The sequence below is a fragment of the Peromyscus eremicus genome, chromosome 16_21 (assembly GCF_949786415.1).
Source record: "Peromyscus eremicus chromosome 16_21, PerEre_H2_v1, whole genome shotgun sequence".
Taxonomy (NCBI): Eukaryota; Metazoa; Chordata; class Mammalia; order Rodentia; family Cricetidae; genus Peromyscus; species Peromyscus eremicus.
The window spans coordinates 22,703,251-22,727,005 of record NC_081432.1 but is presented as its reverse complement, the minus strand read 5'-3'; the positions used below and the strand labels follow the sequence as shown (position 1 = coordinate 22,727,005).

At 45.6% G+C, this 23,755-nt stretch overlaps 1 protein-coding gene across 1 annotated transcript; it reads left to right on the top strand.

The window, feature by feature from the left end:
- The first annotated feature begins 9,214 nt into the window (after window positions 1-9,214).
- On the top strand, window positions 9,215-23,535 carry LOC131926614 (phenazine biosynthesis-like domain-containing protein 2). The gene is made up of 9 exons (XM_059282153.1): window positions 9,215-9,349; window positions 16,379-16,478; window positions 16,828-16,926; window positions 19,771-19,880; window positions 19,984-20,013; window positions 20,794-20,882; window positions 21,244-21,422; window positions 21,772-21,834; window positions 22,708-23,535. Exons 1-9 carry the CDS (start codon window positions 9,266-9,268, stop codon window positions 22,818-22,820), a joined length of 867 nt encoding a protein of 288 aa, XP_059138136.1. The 5' UTR covers window positions 9,215-9,265; the 3' UTR covers window positions 22,821-23,535.
- The last annotated feature ends 220 nt before the right edge of the window (window positions 23,536-23,755 follow it).

The following is a 23,755-nucleotide window of genomic DNA, read 5'->3' as shown; positions in this document are numbered from 1 at the left end:
GCAGGAAAGATGAATCACCACAGTGGCTTTTAGAATATTTAAGTGGGCAGCTATATAGAAAATTCAGCATAGACCGTTTCTCTCAACACAGTTTTATAGTTTTCTATGCGTGCTGCTTTTTGAGACTTGTTACCTAGCCCAGGCTCCTCTGGTATTCTCTGTTCTACTGGTTCAGTCCACACGTGCTATTGACAAGTGTGCATCACTACACCTAGCTGTTAAGCATCTTTTTGTTCAAGATTTAGGTTTATGTATGTGTGTGTGTGTGTGTGCATGTCCGCATGAGTTTATGTGCACTGTGTACTCACAGGTACATGGCATTGGATGCCATGGAGACTGGAGTCACGGGCAATTGTGAGCCGCCTAATGTGGGTTCTGGGGACCAAACCCTGGTCCTCTTCGAGGGCGGTGAGCATACTTCACTGCTGAGCCGTCTCTCTAGTCCTGCTTTTAAGCTTTTAGGGGTAGACCCAAATAGGTTTCATTGTATATGTACGTATGTTTCTTCATGTAAAAACAGGAATGATGGTTACACTTAGCAGCAGAGACTTTAACTCATTTTTACCAGAGTCCAGCCAAGTTAGTGTATGTGTTGGTGTGTGTGCACACACATGCAGAACTGAGACCTAGTAAACTTAGGAATGTGGCCATGCTTGACTTTTTGCATGGATGCTAGGGTTCCGAACTCAGGTCCTCCCCCTTGTGTAGCAAGCCTCTGACCCACTGACCATAAACACTAGTCAGTAGGGGTAATGGCTCCCGTTAGGCACCAGCTCAACTTCAAGAGAATGAAGGTGTTGCCTTCAGCAATGGGGCCTTACCATCAGTTTGTGGAGAGTGACCAACAGCCTTGGCAACAGCTTGAGTCGTTCGGGGGTTCCTGTGGGGCCCCTTTGGCCAACAACTCAGTTAGGTGTGACCCATTCCTGACACTGGAGGTTTCCCTTACGTGGCAAAGATGCCTAGTTGGGGTTTTGTCCCCCCTGTTATTTGGCAAGTCCGTTTAGATTTCGTTCATATCTGTATGTATTTTAAGAAGCTTCTACTGTGGTAGGTTTCCATATGACCCTTCAAACAATGGCCCTTAGTGTTAATTATCCCCTGCCTCTCTCCATTTAACACTCCTATTCCACTCTTTCCCTGTCGTCCATAACAATATATTCTATCCCTTTCCTTGGGAGAATCTACTCTTTTCCCTAGTTCTTTATACCCAACCTCTTACTCTATACCTAACCTATGTGATTATACAGATTGTAGTATGCCAATCAAAAGCTTAAAAGCAGCTGGGCGGTGGTGGTGGATGACTTTGATTCCAGCACTTGGAAGGAAGAGGCAGGAGGCCAGCCTGGTCTACAAAGTGAGTTCCAGGACAGCCAAAGCTACACAGAGAAACCCTGTCTTGAATCCCCCCACACACAGAAAAAACTTAAAAGTTAATGGCCACATATATGAGAATACATATGCAATATTTGTCTTTTGGGGTCTGGGTTACCTTATTCAGGGTGATATTTTGCTAGCTCCACGCATTTACCTGCAAATTTCATTTAAAAAAATACCTGAATAATATTCCATTGTGTAAATGTACCCCATTTTCATTATTCATTCATTAGTTCATGGACAGCTAGGCTGTTTCCAATTTCTGACTCTTATGAATAGAGCAGCATTGAACATGGATGAGTGAGTGTCTCTATAGTAGGATGGAGAGTCCTTTGGGTAGATGCCCAAGAGTGGCAGAGCTGGATCTTGAGGTAGATCTACCCCCAGCTTCCTGAGGAACCTCCGCACTGATTTCCATAGTACAGGTTTGCACTTCCACCAGAAAAAGATGAGTATGTCTTTTGCTCCAAATCCTCACCAGCATTAGCTGTCATTTGTCTTATTGCTTTTGGCCGTTCTCACTTGTATAAATTTTGAAATCTCCAACTAGTTTTAATTTGCATTTTCTCTGATGACTAAGGATGTTGAATGTTTCTTGAGTGTTTCTCAGCCACTTGTATTTCCTCTTTTGAGAACTGTTTAGTTGTTTTGTTTTGTTTTAAGACAGGGTTTCTCTGTGTAGCTCTGGCTGTCCTGGAACTCACTTTGTAGATGAGGCTGGCCTGGAATTCACAGAGATCCACCTGCCTCCCAAGTGCTGGGATTAAAGGCATGCGCTACCACCAGCCAACTGAGAACTGTTTAGTTCTGTACCCCATTTAAATTGGGTTATTTGTTTTCTTGATGTCCAAGTTTTTTTTTTAAGTTCTTTATATATTTTAGATATTAACTCTCTATTAGATATGTAGTTGGTACAGATCTTTTCCTATTCTGTGTACTGCCGCTCTTTCTGACTGATGCTGTCTTTTGCTATATAGAAGCTTTTCAGTTTCATGGAGTCCCATTTATTAATTGTTGTTCTTGGTGCCTGTGCTATTGGTGTTCTGTACAGAAAGTCTTTTCTTTTTTCTTTTTTTTTAAAGACAGGGTTTCTCTGTGTAACTTTGTGCTTTTCCTGGAACTCACTCTGTAGCCCAGACTGGCCTTGAACTCACAGAGGTCCACCTGCCTCTCATATAGTAGGCAATTCCTCTATCACTGAACTGCGTTCCTAGCCCATGTCAGAGCTTTCAAACCCCCTTCCAGGTCTGGAGAGATGGCTCAGCAGTTAAGAGTACTTGCCGTTTTGTTTGTTTTTGTCTTTTGGTCTGTTCTGCGTTTTGTTTATTTGTGTTGTTATTATTTTGTCTTGAGACAAGGTCTTGCTATGTAGCCCTGGCTGTCCTGGAACTCTCTATGTAGACCAGGCTGGCCTCAAACTCACAGAGATCCACGTTTCTCTGCTTCCTCAGTGCTGGAATCAAAAGTGTGCTCCACTAAGCCTAGTTTCACTTGCTGTTTTTGCAGAGCCCTGGGGCTCAGTTCCCAGTACCCGCTCACAGACCCCCGTATCTCCAGCTCTGGGGAATCCAGTGTCCTCTTTTTTCCTTGCATAGGTGCACATGTGCACACACATTAGAATAAAGTTTAAAAACAAACTCTTCCCAACGTCTCATGAGCTCATGCTGTTTCTTTTCAACATTTGCTTCAAGTCAATTGTTTGCGTCAGTAACTTCCCTACAACCCAGGCAGACATAATGTTATTAAACAGTTGGTCGACTGTTTTTGACAAACAATTCTGGAGAAAAAGCTGTTTTTACTATGTGAACCGAATCAGGTTAATAGAAAAAGCCTTGCTATTGGGAGTCTGCCAGGAGAATAGCAGAGAAGCCAAGCTGTAATTCACTGTGAACATATCCCATCGCTTTCACAGACTGTCAGATTGTTCCAGAACGATGGTGGTCTCCTTCTTTCTACTCCTCTTCCTCCTACCCCTTCCTCCTCTTCCTCCTCCTCTTTCTCAATTTTATTTGTTTTTGAAAGAGGATATCACTTTGTACTTATGGCCTCCCTGGAACTCATTATATAGATCAGGTTGGCCTTGAACATATGTCCAGCCTCCTCAGCCCCTTACATGCTGGCCTTGCTGTTGGCTTTCAAACCCGGGACAAATGGCTGAGGTGCCTATTTAATGTGTCAAAGTGGACCTGACCTCCGGGTCCTTCTGGCATCCCTCAGTCCCTGCCTGTTACAGGGTCCTCCTGGCTGGCATACTCCACCTGCACCTGGAACTTTCTCTAAATAATCCAACAGTTTTGGTTGCCTTTGGGCCTCCTGGCTGCTGCACCTGGTTCCCCTTTCTCCCCACTCCTCACATGGCACAGCTCAGCCTGGACATGCCCCCTCTGGGCTCTCCCAGATGCTCCTGTCCCTGTCTCTACCTGTGCTCTTCCATATGTCCGTAATAAACCTTCTTCTCCATCATACCTAGGAGCAGTCATGCTTCCTTTTCTTTCCTTTTTTTTTTCATTCAATTACAGACAGGAGTTACTAAGTCCGATAGGGTCTCTCTCTGTGTAGCCCTGCCTGACCTGGAACTCGCTCTATAGACCAGGCTGGACTTGAACTCAGAGATCCGCCTGCCTCTGCCTCCCGAGTGCTGGGATTAAAGGCGTGCGCCACCATACCTAGCTACTTCGAACTCTTGATCCTCCTGCTTCCTGCCTCTCAAGTACTAGAATTAAAGGTATTAATTTCAAAAGAGCAAGATTCTACAAAGCTCTATAAAAATTGGAGAGTCTAACTGTGAGATTATTATATATAAAAATTTAAAATTCAAAATATAAATATCCGGCACAGTTGCTTAGTCAAGTGTGGTTTCCTTATACAGGAGTAGAAAGGACCCAGCCAGTTTTTGATGGGCATTGCTGGGGGGGGTTAGGGGGGTGGGGGTTGGGGGGGGTTGCCATCATAAACAAGCTGCGGGATTGTGCTGCTCTAACTGAGAAAAACATCAGGATACCAGATAATTTTTTGTTATTTTCTTTAAAACAAATGAAAACAAAAAATTTCCCAACATTCACGTTCAGAGAGGCTGGCAGCACTGGGCTAATGAACATTTTACAATGTCAAAGACCAGAACTGCTGAGTATGATAGAGCACCCTAGTTCAGAGGCAACACTCACAGTGAGTTTGTAACGTGAACAGCTACAGGATAGTCGGAAATCCTCTCTGTCACATCTGTAGCCAAAGGAGACTGTGGACAAAAGGCTAGAGACCTACAAGCAGAGCTGGGCACGATGGTTCACACCTTTAATCCCAGCACTCGGGAGGCAGAAGCAGGAGGATCTCTGTGAGTCTGAGGCCAGCCTGGTCTACAGAGCGAGTTCCAGGACAACCAGGGCTGTTACATAGAGAATCCTTGTCTTGAAAAACAAACAAATAAAAAAGCTACAAGCAGGGCTGGAGAGATGGCTCAGCGGTTATGAGCACTGACTGTTCTTCCAGAGGTCCTGAGTTCAATCCCAGCAACCACATGGTGGCTCACAACCATCTGTAATGAGATCTGGCGCCCTCTTCTGGCCTGCAGTCATACATGCTGTATACATAATAAATAAATAAATCTTAAAAAAAAAAAAAAAAAAAGCTACAAGCAAACCATAGTGTTCCCAGGCACACCCAAGGGGAGGCTCAGGACTAACCTACTAAACACAGGGACATGATTCCTTCACATTTGCTTGGTTAAGTGGACCCAATATTAGATTTCAGGGACAGTTTTAGTGTTCTGTCATGTGACTCAGGGCCAGAAAGATAGGTGTCAAAGGGACATTAACCTTTTCTGTACTTTCTGTTTATTAAAAAAGTGTATATTCATACCAAATTGAGGATTGAAACCCGAGTTATGAATAAGAGAAACCTGGGGCTAGAGAGATCGCTCAGGAGTTAAGAGTATCTGCTACTCTTGCCATGGACCAGGGTTCAGTTCCCAGCACCCACATCTGGTAGCAGGTGATAAAATGCCATTTCAGAAGGGGTGGTGCCCGACACCGGAGAGGAAGGACTGAAGCACAGAGAGGGACGTCTGAACAGACAGCCTTTTAGATGTCTTCCACCAGGCCAAATAGCAATAAGGCGTGCCCTTTTATCTAAGTGCATCCCTAACCTGTTTCAATAACACTTATGCAATGAGTCTTAGGGACAGGGTTTGGAAAACTTCCCGTAGCCAAAAATGAGGAAGTTTCTGGCCTGGAAGCTCCTTCTCCTATACCTCTCCCCATTTGTCTCCTCAGCTCATGCTTTAAAATATTCCTCCTATTAAACTGGCAAACATAAGCAGTTTTTCTGAGTCGTACTCAGGGTCTCAGAATCTGAGCTTGCTTTACCCAGCAGGGCTGCATAAGGGGATGGTTTGAGCAAGGGCATGGTTACTAAGTGTTTGGAAGGGTCTACACTTGGCTGTGCAGTGTGCTTTGATCTAGCAAGGGGGAGGTCTTTTGCTCCCCCCAAACCTTGGCATTGTTATAAAAAGCCCTTTTGAATAAACGGAAGAGGCCATTGGGTCGTGATCCAGGCCCTCCTGAAGCTATCCTGTGTTTCTGTCTTTCTTCTCATCAACTAGGTCTCTCTATCTAATATTTCTTATCCCTCTCTCCTCCTCCTAAGAACCCTAGAAAAGGTAGGAAAGGTAGGAACTGGACTTCCCACAGCCTTCCATAGAAAAGAGTTTTTGTAAGGTGGGAAAATCACCTTCATCAGGACCTGAATCATCCACGTTGTAATCTTGAAATTCTTGGCCTCTAAACTATGAAAATAAATGTGTGTTTAAGACAGTCTGTGGTGTTTTGTTATGGCATCCTGAGCTGACTAACACAGATCTGTTCCTTCTGGAGGTTTTGGGGGTGGGAGGTGGGGATTTGCCCTTTGCCTTTTCTACCTCTTAAAGGTCACTCGTGTTCCTTAGTTTCTGGTGCCTTCCTCTATCATTGAAGCCAGAAGAATAGCATCTTCAAATCTAATATATACATATATATACATAAACATATATACATTGCATACACACACATTGCAATATGTATTGAATTTGTCAGGGTTCTCTAGAAAAACAGAACTGATAGAATGAATGAGATATGCATATAAAGGGGGTTTATTAGAATGGCTCACAGGCTGTGGTCCAGCTAGTCCAACAATGGCTGTCTACAAACAGAAGTTCCAAGAATCCCAAAGTTGTTGATTCTGTGAGGCTGGCTGTCTCAGCTGGTCTTCAGTCTATGCCAGGATCCTGAAGAAGTAGGCACTAATGCCGGTGAAGGAATGGACTTGCAGCAAGAGCAAGCAGGCAAAGAGAGCAAGCTTTATATAGGCTGTTGCCAGAAGGTGTGGTCCAAATTAAAGATGGATCTTCCAGGGCTGGAGAGATGGTTCCGTGGATAAGAGCACTGACTGTTCTTCCAAAGGTCCTGAGTTCAATTCCCAGCAACCACATGGTGGCTCACAATCACATGTAATGAGATCTGGTGCCCTCTTCTGGCCTGCAAGGACACATGCAGACAGAACACTGTATACATAATAAATAAGTAAATAAATCTTTTAAAAAATTTTTTAAAAAGATGGAACTTCTGCCAGGCTCAGTGGTGCACACCTTTAATCCCATTACTCAGGAGGCAGAGGCAGGGAATCTCTGAGTTAGTTTGAGGCCAGCCTGGGCTACAGAGTGAGTTCCAGGAAAAGGCGCAAAGCTACACAGAGAAACCCTGTCTTGAAAAACCAAACAAAGATGGATCTTTCCACCTCAAAAGATCTAGAGTGGGGTTGGGGATTTAGCTCAGTGGTAGAGCGTTTGCCTAACAAGTGCAAGGCCCTGGGTTCGGTCCTCAGCTCTGGGGGAAAAAAAAAAAAAAAGATCTGGAGCAAAGGTGTGTACACTTCCTATTAAATTTTTAAATTAAAATGATTTAATTAAAAAAAATTCCTCACAGGTGTACCCAGCTACTTGGGTGTTAGTTAATTCCAGATGTGGTCAAATTGACAACCAAAAAGAAAGCCATCACATATACACACATATTAAAGATCCACCATTAAAGATCCCTGTTGGCTGGGGATTTAGCTCATCAGTAGAGTGTTTTGCCTAGCCTGTCTGAGGTCCTGGGTTTAATCCTCAGTACTTATATAAAAAAAATCCTTACCTGGGGGGTCTGATAATCCAGAATAATCAGTTGATTAAACTTCAACCTAATTCCCTCTTGCTAGTTACAAAACATACTTATGGGTTCTTGAGAGTTACAATTCGGACAACTTTGGGGAGTGATTATTTTGGCTGCTACTTTGGGACATTTACTATGTATCAGGCAGGAAGTTTAGAGGTAGAACACTTAAGGTCATCTAGCAGGCACCAGAACGCACCCCCCCAACCCCCACCCCGTATCTAGTCCCTTAGCTTTCTGTCTCCTTGCTTGTCGTGGTCCCAATACCAGGCTGTTGCATTTCTAGTATCAACATGTTCAGCTCAGGGGAAAAGGGAAAGGATGGGGTAGCCTATGCTCTTAGCTCTGTTTCCATTCATCAGAGACAGAATATTCCTCCCAGAATCTTTCTAGCCACCTCTCTCTGAGACTTGTCACCATCTAGCTGTAGGACAATCTTTTAAGATCAAGCATCTGGCAAAGGGAATGAGATTGTCCTGAACAGGCAGGGACCTGGTGCATCCCTGAAGCCAAAACAAAACTCAAGTTCTTTGAGGAAGAGAAGGTGGAGTTGGGTATGTTGCGGGTGGAGAGCTGGGGACATCTTGTTGTTAAATAAGTGAATGACGGGTTATTAGAGCTTTTGAGATCTTTTAAGACTTTTGTTGTTGGTTTGGGAAGCATTTCTAGAAACTTAAAAAAAAAACAGTTAAGGGTAGAATTCTATTCTTCAGTAATGAATTTCATTAAAAACCACATACAAAGCCAGAGCTGGGTGTGGTGGTATATCCATGCTATGAGGCAAAGGATTTACTTGAGCCCCAGTATCTGGGGCCAGTGTGTACAGCAAGGTAAGGAAACCTCTCCCGCACAAACTCAAAAAATTGGGAGCTTTGGGAGTTGTAAACCTTGTGCTTAGCATGATTGAGTCCCTGGGTTTAATCCTCAACACACACACACACTTTAAGAATATATGTGTATTATAGATACATACTATATCTATATCTATATATAGATATATAGTTTGTTTGCTTTTTGAAACATGCCTTCTGTGAGTAGTCCTGGCTGTCCTAGAACTCACTCTGTAGATGATGCTGGCCTCGAACTGCTAGCTTTGCTCTCAATCCTCCTGCCTTAGCCTCCCACAGGGTAATCACAGGTGAGCGATGCCATGCTTGACCTTGAGAGGAGAGCTTGTCTCCATGGGAAGACTGCAAACAAAACCTGTGCCTCTCAGACATCTCATGAACTTCCTTAAAATTACTGCCACAGTTAGTTTTGGCTACTCTAGGAAGGAGGGTGATTATGTTGCAGAGTTCTGTGTGTGGCATGAAAAATATTTCATTTAGCTAGTATGAGACAGGTTTTCTGTGTGTAGCCCTAGCTGTCCTAGAACTCACTCTGTAGCCCAGGCTGGCCTCGAACTCAGAGATCCGCCTGCCTCTGCCTCCTGAGTGCTGGGATTAAAGGTGTGCGCCACCACTGCTCCACTCCATGTAGCTAGTATTTTAAAACAAATTAAATGCAGAGGCTTTAAAAAGTAGGGGAATCACACATCTTTCGATATAGGTATGTTGGAGTAATTGACTTTTTATCTGGGAATCGTTAACTGTGTTTGTAGAAGTAAAACATTAACTTTTTTTTTTTTTTTTTTTTTTTTTTTTTAACAACAGGAAGTGAAGCAGGCTCCCAGCAAGGCAAGGACCTCCCAGACAGAGCCGGCGAGGAAAATGAAGCTCCCGATTTTCATAGCGGATGCATTCACGGCAACAGCTTTCCGGGGCAATCCTGCTGCCGTCTGCCTCGTGGAAAATGTAAGTCCTCGGTTCTCAAGGGCCGTGCCTGGAATCCTAGATGTGTGCAGAACCCATGACCTCTGATTTTCCAAAGGCTAAGGCAGGAGGATCATGACTCTGAGGCCGGTCTGGGCCTTATAGAGAACAATCTTACAAAAATAAAAAGTAATAATCAAAAATTATTTTATAAAAAAATGACTGGAGCTTCCTTTCAGAATTAGGATATTGTTTAATTAGCAGCAAAAACTAAGCACAAAATTACAGGAGATCTGTGGGTAGGAATGGCTGAGACGTCATTTGGCATTTCTATGTGGACATCCTGGGGCTTTTCAGCAGGGGCAGGTGAGACAGGGTCCACTATGCTACTCTGACTGGCTTGGAACTCCCTAGTAGCCCATGCTACCCTCAGACTCCACCTGTCCCGGCCTCCTGAGTGCTGGGCTTGCAGGGTTCATTATCATGCCTGGATGCAGCCTCATCTATACCTCAGAAATATAGATTCTTCAGTGCCCTGCAAGATGACTCAGCAGGTAAGGGTGCTTGCTGCTAAGCCCAAGGACCTGAGTTCGATCCCCAAGACTCCCATGGTGAAAGGAGGGAGCTGACTCTTGGAAATTGTCCTTTGGCGCTGCACCTGGGACCAGTGAGAGGGCTCAGTGAGTAAAGGTACCTGCTGCCAAGCCTGACACATGGTAGAAGGAGAGAACAGAGTGCCTGCAAGTGTCCTCTGTCTTCTACACACACACACACACTCACACACTCACATAAAAAGTAACTGGAGCCAAATAAAAATAGAGAGGTGGCAGGAGGATCATGAGTTTGAGGCCAGCCTAGACTATTAATGAGAGCTGTCTCAAAAACTGAAATAAAGTAAATCTTCCCCTTTTATTTAGAGCAGTTCACATAAAGGAGTTGGTGATCTGGGGCTAGAGAGATGACCCTCATCTCATCCCAGCTATTAATCCATTAAGTAACCCTGCAGCTAGCCACAGAGGGTAAAGGAATTACTAGGTCTTATCTAGTAAGACAAGAGCTTGGGAAGATTAGTGAGAGAATAATTAGCAACCAGATTCCAGGTTCCAAATTTAGAACCTTCTGTAGGATCAATCTGGCAAGAACGACTTTCCTGTCAAACAATTGTGGAATCAACTGTAATTGCCTGTCAAGAGTTTAACTATATCTGTCCCATGTCTCCATGTCACTCCTATATGTATATGTGTATATATAATAGATATACTTGTGTATGTATATATACATACTCACATACGTATTTATAGGTATAAATATGTGTATGTATAGATTAATAATTTACATATAAATATATGCAAATATATATGTGTATATATTTGAGACAGTCTATGGAGATGCGTTTTCACCAGATAATAATTTGTGTTGTTTCATAAATCTGATTATCTCCAGAACACTAATATCAATAAACACTGGAGCTAAAGGATCTGTCTCTCTCTCTTAAAAAAAGATTTATTTGTTTTATGTCTATGGGTGTTTTGTCTGCATGTACATCTGCATACCTGAAAAGGCCCTCAGATTCCATGGGACTGCAGTTATAGACGGTGTGAGCCTCCATGTGGGTGCTGGAGTTGAACCCGAGACCTCTGGGAGAATAGTCAGTAATCTTAACTGCTGGGCCGTCCCTCCAGCCCTCTCTGTCTTTATCTACTTGCCTATTAAAATATGTTTTTGGTTTCTTGTTTTTGTTTTTTTTGTTTTTTTGACACAGAGTTTCTCTGTGTATCCCTGGTTGTCCTGGAACTCACTCTGTAGACCAGGCTGGTCTCAAACTCACAGAGATCTGCCTGCCTCTGTCTCCGGAGTGCTGGGATCAAAGGCATGTGCTACCACAGCCTGGCTAAAATATGTTTTATGTTACTTATCTTTTTCTTTTTTTGTTTTCTAGCTGTGTTTGTTTGTTTGTTTATTTGCAACATATTCAAAACCTAGGAAATAAAGATTTAAGTATAGCCAGGCTGTGGGGGTGCATACCTGTCTCGGAACCCCCCCCCAAAAAAAAAAAGATTTAAGTATAGCCTAAGATTCTTCTAGACTTAGAAGATGGAAGGAAGGATGGAGGACATTAAAATGAGAAAGACTGGGCCGGGCAGTGGTGGCCCACGCCTTTAATCCTAGGACTCGGGAAGCAGAGGCAGGTGGATCTCTGTGAGTTTGAGGCCAGCCTGATCTACATAGTGATTTCCAGGACAGGCTCCAAAGCTACACAGAGAAACCCTCCTCAAAAAAACGATTTGACTGAGATGAGACTTAGGCTAAACTTTGTACTTTGAGCTTTTTGAAAACTTGATAAAAGGCTGACATAGGGGTTGGGAATGTATCTCAGCAGTGTGAAGTCCTGGGTTTGATCTCTAGCCCCACATAAATCAGGACTGGTGGAGCACTCCTGTAATCAGGAGTTAAAGGTCAACCCCAGCCACATAGGAAGTTCTAAGCCAGCCTGAGCTACATGGGGCTATATCTCAAAAACAAAACCAACAAAAAGTTGTGTAAAGAAAAGGAACAGTTCTAAACAAGAATATCCCAAGAGCTTCTATAATATTCTATTTTGTTTTCAAGACATTTATCTCTTGAAACTTCCATACAAGGAACCCATAATATCGTATACCAGATAAAAGCAAAGACAGATTAAAGGTTAAACAAAAAAATTGGAACATATAGCTAAAAAAATTAATACTTAAAAAAGTAGGCATCTAGAGCTGGGCGTGGTGGTGCACGCCTTTAATTCCAGCACTTAGGAGGCAGAGGCAGGCAGATCTCTGGGCCTTACCCACTGCGCCAACCTCAATGTTCGTGTGTGTGTGTGTGTGTGTGTGTGTGTGTGTGTGTGTGTGTTCATGCTACAAAAAAAATGTGCTAGATTGAATTTGAGGAAAGGAAATCATGTGAGGGAAGAGGTATGTGTAGAAAGATAGGAAGACGTTATAATAGACTGAATTGTGGCAAAACCCTTCTAAGAATTCTTGTTAGGAACTAGAGAGATGGCTCAGCAGTTAAGAGCACTGGCTAAGACGGGCGGTGGCGGCACACACCTTTGATCCCAGCACTCGGGAGGCAGAGCCAGGAGGATCTCTGTGAGTTCGAGGTCAGCCTGGTTTACAGAGAGAGATCCAGGACAGGGGAAACAACAACAACAACAAAAAAAAGCAGCAGCAGCAGCAGCAGCAGCAGCACTGACTTATCTTGCAGAATACTCAGGTTCCGTTCCCAGAATCCCCTAGTGGCTCACAACCATCTGTAACTCCAGATCTAGAGGATCCAGTGCCCTCCTCCAAACTAAGCAGGCACCAGGCACACGTGGTGCACAGACATACATGCAGGCAAAACACTCTGACCGACAAATAATAATAATTCTGTAAGAAATACAAAAACCTCCCAGAATTCTTGGGCTAAAGACATAGAGAGATGGAACATGTAGACCAATATGAAAAAGTTACAGTCACCTGAATTATGGCAAACCCTTCAGAATTCCCGTTAGGAGCTGGAGAGATAGCTCAGTGGTTAAGAGCACTTGTTGCTTTTCCAGAGGACCTGGGTTCAATTCCTGGCACCCCAATGGCAGCTCACAACTATCTGTAACTTCAGGGGATCCAATGTTTCTGTCCTCCTTGGGTACCTACACTCATGTGCACATACCCACATGCAGACATACATAACTCTACCTAGCTAGTAATAGTAGTAGTAAGAAAGAATTCTTGTTAACCAGCAGTCACTAATTTTTTAGGCTTACCTTGGAGTGGCTTGGACAAGGCATAAAAAGTGAGTATGAATTCTAAGGGTGGGCTTGGTAGGCTAGATCTTACCCGGTATGTATGAAGCCTAAAATAAAACAGTGAGTATAAACTTTGGGTTATATGACAGAGTTTGAATTTTTTAACCGGAGGTGCTGGGCCTTAGTCATGCTAGGCAAGTACTCTACCACTGAGCTACATCCCCAACCTCCATAAGAACTATTAGGGACACAAGAAGCTATAGACAGTGCCTCTTCCAGAGGTTCAGATGCAGGGGAAGGGGTCCCAGTGGCTTCCTGGGTGTTTATAGCACTTCCTGTACTTCTCTGAAGTCTAATACAGCAGAGAGACAAAGACCCAGAAGACGCCAGGCGGTAGCGCACGCCTTTAATCCCAGCACTCGGGAGGCAGAGGCAGGCGGATCTCTGTGAGTTCGAGGCCAGCCTGGTCTAAAGAGCGAGATCCAGGAAAGGCACAAAGCTAAACAGAGAAACCTTGTCTCGAAAAACAAAAAAACAAAAACAAAAACAAAAAAAAAAGACCCAGAAGACAAGCTGTCACATGAAGGTTGCCATGTCTCTATATTGCCACAAGATGGGAGTATAAAATAAAACTTTATCCTGTCTGCCCTCACCCCGCTCAATAATCCTGTGGGTCCTAAGATGTTAGCTAGGACCTTGTCTCAAACCCCAGACACTGGCCCTCTGAACAGCAAACATCACTTTGCTTTTGGTATTGGAGATTTGATCCCTTCGAGGACGCCAAAGGGAAATGGATGTTGAAGCAGGAGGGCTGCCGGGCCTGGTGGTGCAGTCTATGGTTCCGGAGTTTGGGAGATGGAGGAAGGAGGATCCGAAGTTCAGGGTCATCCTAGCTACATAGCTCAGCCAGCTGAGGCTACATGAGATCCTGTCTCAAACAAACCAAACCAAACTGCCGGGTCTGGTTATTTGTGGGGTGTAGTGGTATTTGCTCCGCCCATGGCCCAAGGAGGCGGTGCTTCTTGCCATCATATGTGACTTCTTAAAAGGAAAGGGAGAGGGGTCACAAGGTCCCTTCTCCTGCTTCTTGGTCTGATCAAACTGCCAAGTGGAGTCTCTCCTGGTCAGATCAGAGGACGACTTCAGCTGTCTACTCTGTTGTGTATTCGTGAGTGCATTTCCTCACTTTATATCCTAATAAATTCTCTAATACTCCTTAAGCAGACTCCAGTGGATTCCTTCGATTGGGGTGGGGTCTGGTTACTTGAGGGGGTGATGTTGTACAACCCAAATTGTGTTCTACCACTGAGTCACATCCTCAGATCAGCTTTGTACTTATGTGCAAAAAGAAGCTTATAGTATAAAATGGAAAGATAAATATTGTAATGAAATGAAAATCTCTGTGTGTGTGTTCTTGAGTGTGCATGCCATGGGTGACCCTCAGGGCCTTCACCCATAGATGTACTTTACTTCCTAATTTTAGAAGAACAGAAGTAAGGCTATGACTTGCCTAAGACTCTGCTCCGATGCCAGACTTTCCTCTCATTTTCCACCTACCTTACCCAAACCTGACCTTTTGCCCAGATCCAGCACAAGACCTTTTCATCAAATTCATATATTTAAAGATTGATTTTTACTTCATTGAATGTTTACCCGCAAGTATGTGTGTCTACCGGGTACATTCCTGATGTTGGCAGGGGCCAGAAGAGGGCACTGGATCCACAGCCACTGGACTTACAGATGGTTGTGAGCATCTTTAAAGCACCGTACTTCTTGTTAAAAATCTTTGTATATCAAGGCTGACGGTGAAGTTCAGTGCAGAACACATGTTCTGGGCAGAGCCTGAGCAACACCTGGATCCAGCCTCCAACCCCCTCCCCCCCAGCCCCCAAACAAACCAACCCTCCATGCCTCAAAGATCTGCTCTCTAGCATTGCTCACTACTGCTTCCGGTAGGTGTCCTGGCTTCCATCTTGATACTGAGTCCCTTGCACACAGGGCTGTGGCTTGCGCACCAGGACTTCTCAGACTTTAATGCACACCCAGATCCCCTGGCATCTTGTTTGAGAGGACAGTCTGATTGAGCAGGTCTGGGGAAGGGCCCAGGACCCTATCAAATTCCTTCTGCCAGCCCACTTGGTACTCACTGCTGCTCCTTAGAAACCTTTCGGTAGTCCATGTTTCTCTGCTTGCTGGTGCCTCGCCTTTCTGTGAAGTGTTAGTGGATAACAAGAGCTTGTGATGGTGAGACAGTATAGTGTCAGGTTAAAGCCTGAGCTTTGAGCCATTCAAAATGAAAAGCTAATATTATTCTTTCTGTCTGTCTATCTATCTGTCTATCTAATCTATCATCCATTTACCTACTATCAATCATTATCTGCCTATCATCCATCTCTATCTGTCTATCTATCTATCAATCAATCAATCATTTTGTTTTGGAGACAAGGTCTCATGTAGCCCAGGCTAGCTTTAAAATTGCTATCTAGCTGAGAATGACTGAACTTAGGATTCTCCTGCCTTCTTCACCTTTCAAGTACTGGGATTACAGGCACGTGTCAATGTGACTGGCTTTTAAAAACATTTTCTTCGTTAGAGTAAAGGAAATGGGGCTGAGTTTGTGGCTCAGTTGGTGGAGAGCTTGCCCGTGCACAGAGCCTGGAGTTGGGTCTCAGCACCATGTCAAGTGAGTGTGCACTCACATGCCTGTAATCCCAGCCTTCAGGACGCAGAGGCAGGACAACGAATGAGTTTCAGAGCGGTGCTTCCTGAGGCCCTGCTCCTCTCGGAGGATTTCTAGGCAGTTAGTGGCTGCGGGGGAGGGAGAGACGTTTTCTTCAGTGGTGCAGCAGCTGAATTGCTCATGATGCTTAAATCGCTGTCATTCATGTTCTTGTAAGCAATCCTAGTAAAGTTCATTGGATAACAAGAAAACATAAAGATCTAAAATGAAAAAAAGCCGAAACCCAAACAAAATAGACACTCCCAGAAAGATATCAAGCACACACACACACACACACAGTCTTTAATTCTTTACCATGTAAATTGAATTTCCTTTTAAGCATATAACTTTTCTTTTTCCTTTTTTTATACATGGTCTCACTATGTAGCCTTAACTGTCCTGGACCTTACTCTGTAGATCAGGCTGGTCTCCAACTCACAGAGATCGGCCTGCCTCTGCCTCCTGAATGCTGGGTTTAAAAGTGTGCACCACTATGCCAAGCATATGACTTTTGATGCCGACGAGCTGCTATGTTAAGTCAGATCTGTGTTTCCAGGCTCTCCATAATCTTTCTTTTTTTCTATTTCAGACATTGGATGAAGACTCTCATCAGCACATTGCAAGAGAAATGAACCTCTCTGAAACGGCTTTTATCCGAAAACTGCAGCCAACTGACAACTTCACACAAAGTAAGTAGAAATGTAAATGTTTTGTTTTATGTGTGTGTGTGTGTGTGTGTGTGTGTGTGTGTGTGTGTGTTTGCCTGGCCTATGCACGGGCCATGGCATTTGTGTGAGGCTGGAGGACAGTTTGTAAGGAGTTGGTTCTCCGGTTCCACCTTGTGAGTCCTGGGGATCAAACTCAAGTCACTGGGACCTTTCCCAGGAGAGAGCAGAATGTCTGTCTACCCCACGCACACCCCTTGAGGAAGGTTTTCCTGTTAGCCGTGCTCATGATTTAGGGAAGAAGATGCTAAGGCAGCTTTCACCTGACTGTGTGGGTTTGATCTTGCTTTTCTTTGCCTTTTCTCCTCCGAAGGTTCTCGCTTTGGACTAAGGTGGTTTACCCCGGAGAGTGAGTTCCCGCTATGTGGCCACGCCACCCTGGCTTCTGCGGCTGTGCTGTTTCACAAAATGAGTAATGTGGACTTCGCTTATTGATTGATTGTTGTTTTGTGATAGGGTCTCATTTAGCTCAGGCTGGCATTGAACAGGGCCAGCTCTGAGTCCTGAAATTCCTCCAGCTTCCTACCTCTGCCTCCCATGTGCTGGTGTTGAAGGAGTGTGCCTCACTGTTTGGTTTGGTTTGGTTTTGAGGCAGAATCCCGGGATCCCAGCCTGACTTCACACTTACTGACTAGCTGAGGCTGACCCTGAACTCCTGACCTTTCTGCCTCTGCATCTTAGGTTTACAAGCACATGCTCAGTTAATGTGGTGCTGGGGGTTGACCCAGGGCTTCTGGCATCTAGACAAGCATCTAACTACTCAGTAAGAGTTACATGAGGCAAAACACATATACACATTATTTTTTTACTTTCTAAAAATAAAAAAGTAAAATCAAACATTGTAATACAAATTCAAAGAGATACTGATTTGATACTTATATACTGACAAATGACAACTGAAAAATGTTAAACACCTTTGCCTCCTGTAAACGATTATATTTCTGTAAGAGGAACACATTGTATGGGCAGCAGAAATGGTGTCATTTATAACCTACAAATAGACTCTGATCTGAGCCCGCGTGTTTCACTGGGGTGGGGAGGGAAGGCATGTTGTAAGGCAAAGTGTGCGTGTCTCAAGGCCTCACTGACGTCACGCCACACCACATGTGTGAGCAGGGCCAGAAACACTTTCTATTCACTACATTTTGGTTTTTTTGTTTGTTTGTTTGTTTTGTTTTTTTGTTTTTTTGAGACAGGGTTTCTCTGTGTAGCTTTGCGCCTTTTCCTGGAACTCACTTGGTAGCCCAGGCTGGCCTCGAATTCACAGAGATCTGCCTGGCTCTGCCTCCCAAGCGCTGGGATTAAAGGCGTGCGCCACCGCCGCCCGGCTATTCACTATATTTTGAATTTTTAGTTGGTGTTCAGAAGCCGTGTACTGTTGACACATTCTTTGCAACGTCCACACTCAGTTACATGAGCCCAGATGAGGTTGTGACTCACGGTTTAAGAAGATGATGGACACTAGACAGGGACCTTGAGCTGAAGAAGAAGAAACCTGTGCACCGAGCTAGATGAGGAGGCGGCGCATCCGCAGGCTCCAACCAAAGCAACTCCTGCTGGGTCCCCCCACCCCCACAAGGGTTCTCTGTGTAGTTTTGGTACCTGTCCTGTATCTCACTCTGTAGACCAGGCTGGCCTCGAACTCACAGAGATCCGCCTGGCTCTGCCTCCCGAGCACTGAGATTAAAGGCGTGCGCCACCACCGCTTGGCCCTGCTGTGTTTTCTACAGACTTTGCCATCCTTAGGCTCTTGAGGGAACCTGTGTCTGTTCAGGGAATGAAGTTTCGAGTTAGCCGAGGCCTCACTACCATGGAATCCAGTATACTCGTTATACTCATTACTTCTCTGTTGCTGTGCTAAAATACCGCACAGATGCAACCTAAGGGAGGAGAGGTTTGGTTGGGCTCTCACTTCAGGGGATGCGGGCCATCATGGTGGCCATGGTGCCTTGGCCCACGGTTTTAAGAGCATGCACTAGAAACACCGAGATCAGAGAGGAAGCAGTAACACTGGGCCAGGTGCTGGTCAAGTTACAGCCCTTGGAGGCCTGTGGCCTTTGTGAGGATGTAGTGTTAGAATCCAGCTACCAGCCGGGCATTGGTGGCGCACGCCTTTAATCCCCGAACTCGGGAGGCAGAGCCAGGCGGATCTCTGTGAGTTCGAGGCCAGCCTGGGCTACCAAGTGAGTCCCAGGAAAGGCGCAAAGCTACACAGAGAAACCCTGTCTCGAAAAACCAAAAAAAAAATAATATATATATATATGCATGATAGAATCCAGCTACCACTCAGGCCACAAGACCCTGCAGAAGTCCTTTTCCCCTCACAGACATTGACAGGCGCCTTACTGAGACACTGTGAGTCCCTAAGGAACAGACTTCTGGTGTCAGGTACACTCATTTAGGGGAGTGACTTTTTATCAAAGCGGGTTCTGGCGGCCACACATCCTGCTCCACACCCCCTGCCCTGCCCCCTTCCTGGGACTCAGAGAGCCTAGCGACAGGCTTGTGCTATAAAGCCATACTCAGAAAAGTGTAAGAAGACACACACCCCCACCCCACACCCCCACCCCCGCTCCTGCCCTGTGGGCACCAATTTCCTTTCTTCAGAACCTAACACGCTGTCTGTCTCATGTGCTGGAGCCTTAGCTCTGCTCAGGGCCTCTGCCGTCTTGTTATCTGTCCGCCCATAGCGTTAATGATGCTTTTAGTCAACTCCTTACTGCCTGACAATCTGTCTTAGTGTCACTCTTGAAAAGCCCCTTCTTTTACCTGTGGACAAGTTCTCAGAATGTGTCTCTCCCCCAAACGGTACCAGGAGCTGAGGAGCAAGTGTTGGGGACATTTTACTTTCAAGTCATAAAATGCTGATCATTATGATAAAATGATTTTGTTTGTGTGGGTAGAGGATAAGCATGAAGACAAGATTAGGCTGACGAAATGGACCTGAAATCCCAGCTATTGAGGGGGCTGAGGAGAGAGGATTAAAATTTCAGACTTCCTGGACCAAAGAGGGAACTCAAGGCCAGACCAAACAACCTAATGAGACACCATCTCGAAAATTATAGACCAAGGAGGAATGGGGAGAAAGCTTAGGGGGAGATACTTTCATGTTTGACCCTCTGGGTTCGTTCCACAGACACACACACACCACCACCACCACCACCACCACCACCACCACCACCACACAAACATCGACAAACACCCAGAAAACAGAGTCACTTTTATTTTCCTAATTCTTGATTCCTCCTCTGTCCAGAGAACACAAACAACACCCTAACCTTTGTCACTATGAGTGGGGAACTAAAGGCCAGAAGAGCAGAGGACGGGATTGTCTTGGACTTTCCTCTCTACCCAACCTCCCCCCAGGTTAGCTCTTTCTTACTATATTTACACCGAATTTTGTTATATACAATTACTGCCCCTGGCTCTCCTGTTCAGCAATGACTGTGTATCTGTTTTCCTCTTCTAGGACTTCCATGAAGTAGAAGGCTTGATAAAGGTTGGTGGGAAGAAGCCAGTTAGAGCTTTGTGGTGTGGTCGTTTGTGTTTGAAAAGCTCTGGTGTGACATGACCCCATAAAATAGCCCCGATCCTGTGTACGCACTGCTGTGGATGCCTAGATGGTTTCAGGTCAGAATGTTAGTGTTGTGTCTAACATTCATTGAGCTGGAATCTTTCTTTCCTCACTGTGTAGCTCAGGCTGGCCTTGAACTTGTAATTCTCTTGCCTCTCAAGTACTAGGATTGCAGGTCATCCAATCACAGCTGACTCATTTGATTTAGCTATGAGCACTATAACCTCCATAGAGGGGCAGGAGTAAGATGGAGTGTTTGGGGCAGACAGAGAAGGCCGGAAGGAGTTGGTCAGGAAGGTAATAGGCATCCTCAGCCCCTTTGGACCAAGAAGAGTTGACTTTCCAGCCTGATGAATGAAAGCAGTGTACTTGCTAAGCGGAGCGGGATAAAGCAAGTTTTCACCACAGGGCCAGCTCTGAGTCCTGAAATTCCTCCAGCTTCCTACCTCTGCCTCCCACGTGCTGGTGTTGAAGGAGTGTGCCTAGTTGTTTGGTTTGGTTTGATTTTGAGGCAGAATCTCAGGATCCCAGCCTGACTTCACACCTGCTGACTAACTGAGGCTGACCCTGAACTCCTGACATTTCTGTCTCTGCATCTTAGGTTTACAAGCACATGCTCAGCTAATGTGGTGCTGGGGGTTGACCCAAGGCATCTAACAACTCAGTAAGAGTTAGTCCTCTGAGGAGTTTTGATCTGCTTCACAGGCAGCCATAGGTGACACCCTGGTCCAGGATATCCGGTACTCTCCAGATACCAAAAACCTCATGGTCCGGCTCAGCGATTCTTACAACAGGTAAATGCCATGTTTAACCATTTGCACGCCAGCACCTAGATTTCCAGCTCTGCTTTACACGACTTGCCTTTCTTTTCTTTTGAGACAAATGTAGCTCTGGCTGTCCTGGAACTCACTCTGTAGACCAGGCTGGCCTCAAACTCACAGAGATCCACCTGCCTTTGCCTCCTGAGTGCTGGGATTAGAGGCATCTGCCATCATGCCTGGCCCAGCCACTTTCTTCCCCAGAGGCAGATGTCAAAGACAGGCTCCTCCCCCTTCCCTCTGCTGAGCCATCTGCGCCCAGCCCAGCCTCTTTCCTATTCTGTGTAGGGGGTGGTCTGAAAATACTTGTTCCTAATCCATCCTGTTTGTGCTCAAGGTCCTTTCTAGAGACCCTGAAGGTGAACACAGAGCCTCTGCCTCGAATTGAACAGACAGGGAAGGTGAAGGGACTCATCCTCACTCTCAAAGGGGAGCCTGGGGGGCGGACACCCCAATATGACTTCTACTCCCGATACTTTGCGCCATGGGTTGGTGTGGCCGAAGACCCGGTAACAGGTACTCTTCCCATGATGTCACACAGATGTCAAGGTAGCACTTGGGAGGTTAGGGCAGGGGAAAAAAGTTCAAGACTAACCTCAACTAGTTGTAGGATAGCCTGGGCTACTTGAGACAGTCATAAAAAAGAAAACAAACAGAAAAATGACCTCGAAGTTGAATGCAGCTTCAGAGGGAGTAAGATTTGACAGGTACTTGGGAAGCAATTACCCACAAATCTTCTCTCTCCCTTTCCTCTCTCCACACTCTGCCGGGGCCACCTTCACAAAGGACTGGATGACTGGTTGTAATTGTTGATACATTTAGAGGAACGTCACTCCTGATCTCATCGCCTGTCACTTCTTTCCAGGGTCCACCCACACTATACTTGGCCCCTACTGGTCTGAGGAGCTGGGCAAGAAAGAAATGCGAGGTAGGCTGGCTTTCCCCATCCCTTCCTCTCCCTCTCTTTGGGTGCTTGGGTATTGAACTCGGGTCCTTCAATGCTCAGCAAACGGGATACTGTGGAACCATGGCTCCAGCTCTTGGCTTTTTGAGATGGAGTCCTGCTGTCGAAATCAGGATGACCAAGTGTGTGCCCCCGCCTCCTGAAGGCCCAGTCCCCCAGGGGTGACTTGAAAACTCAAGCACATAGAAAAGGAACTTGGCTGAAGGAAGCCACATTAACTCATCATCAGAGCAGGGCTCTGACCCCCCAGGATGAGCTCTTTCTGAAAGGAGGACTCAGTCTCAGGGACTTGATGTGGAGAACGGTGTTTGGTCTCTGTCCTGGGTGAGTCTAATGACTTACTAAGTCGGGAGCTCCTAGAAGGCTGAGGCTGCGCCTCCCTTGTGCACTGGGCCTTGCAGTTACTTTAACTTCCAACAAGGAAACAAACTTCCATCTGACTCTTCTGAGCTGAGAAGGGCAGGGTGGGGGGAACCTCCTCAGGTGGGCCAGGACCCCCTCTCTACATCTTCTGAGACACCGTTCCCCGCCTCCATCTCTCCGCACATCCTTGAGCATCCTAGAGGAAGCGTTAGGTGGGGCACAGCTGGGCAATGCAGGAAGTGGCAGAAGAGACCCAGGAAGGGAAGGGCTAGGCAGTGTGTGCACATCCGTTGTGCGTGGACCTCTGGGTCTGCAGGAGGATGGGGAGGAGGTGGGAGGTGCTGTGCACACATGGAGGAATTTATTCTGGAAACTGACCTGGGAGGAGTCCTGGGTTGGTAACAATAAATCCTTCACGGTGTGGTCAATCACAGCGAAGTGCTCTGCACTGACCCCACTCTGTGTTCTGTTTAGCCTTCCAGTGTTCCCGCCGAGGAGGGGAACTGGACATTGCCCTGCGACCTGACGACCGAGTTGACCTGAAGGGTGGCGCTGCGATTGTCTTAGAGGGCACGCTCACAGTCTAGAGACACCTGTGCTGGGCTGTGGCCGCGGCTGAACACGGTGTTTTCTCTACACCCAAAAAGCAAACAAACAACAAACGTCCAGAGCTTGCTGAAGCGAGCTCACAGACCAGCGCCCTCAATCCTCTTGTGAAGAACAGAGAGGAAGCCAGTTGATGGAGATGAGATAGCGCCTCCAGACTCCTTAGCCGATGATGGGCTCAGGCCTCTGCCTGTGTGTGTCTTCAGTAGCCCACAGCAGAGTGATGCTGTCACTTCTTTTGATTATGACTGCCAATCAAAGTGAGAGACCCATTGATAAGGATCCATTGATAAGGATCCAGATAAAATTTAGATTTAGGTGTGTGTATACCCTATAGATTTTACAACTATATGTATAATTTTAATTTAAAGACAAAGTCGTACTGTATAACCCTGGCTTGGAAGAACTTTTTATGTAGACCAGGCTACCCTCCGACTCACAGACATTTGCCTACCTCTGACTCTCGAGTGGATTAATGGTGTGCTCTATCATGCCCAGACTCATAACCTTTTTAGTAGACCCAATTGCTCTGTGGAAATGCAGACCAAACACTAAAGAGAATAGATTGTAAACTGTTAAGGAGGCCAGGCTATGGCTGTGGGGAATTTGCAGTCACATGACTGTGAAAACAGCAAAGAGAAACAGTTCATGTGGGAAGATTCAGAGGACTCTTAGTGTCTGTAAGTAACACTCAGGACAAAATCAGTGTATCTGATTAGATTATATGATGATAAAAATAAACACTGAGAACGGCATGGTCTTACCTTTGTCTCCTCTGTGTCTTGAGAGTGGCAATGCTGAAGTCTTCTCTTGTTTAATAAAGCATGACTTCACACATATTTGAATTTGGTCACATCTACAGTACTGGCTCCCCATGAGAGGCTCTGGAGTAGGATTTCCTCCTCAGGTTGGCACG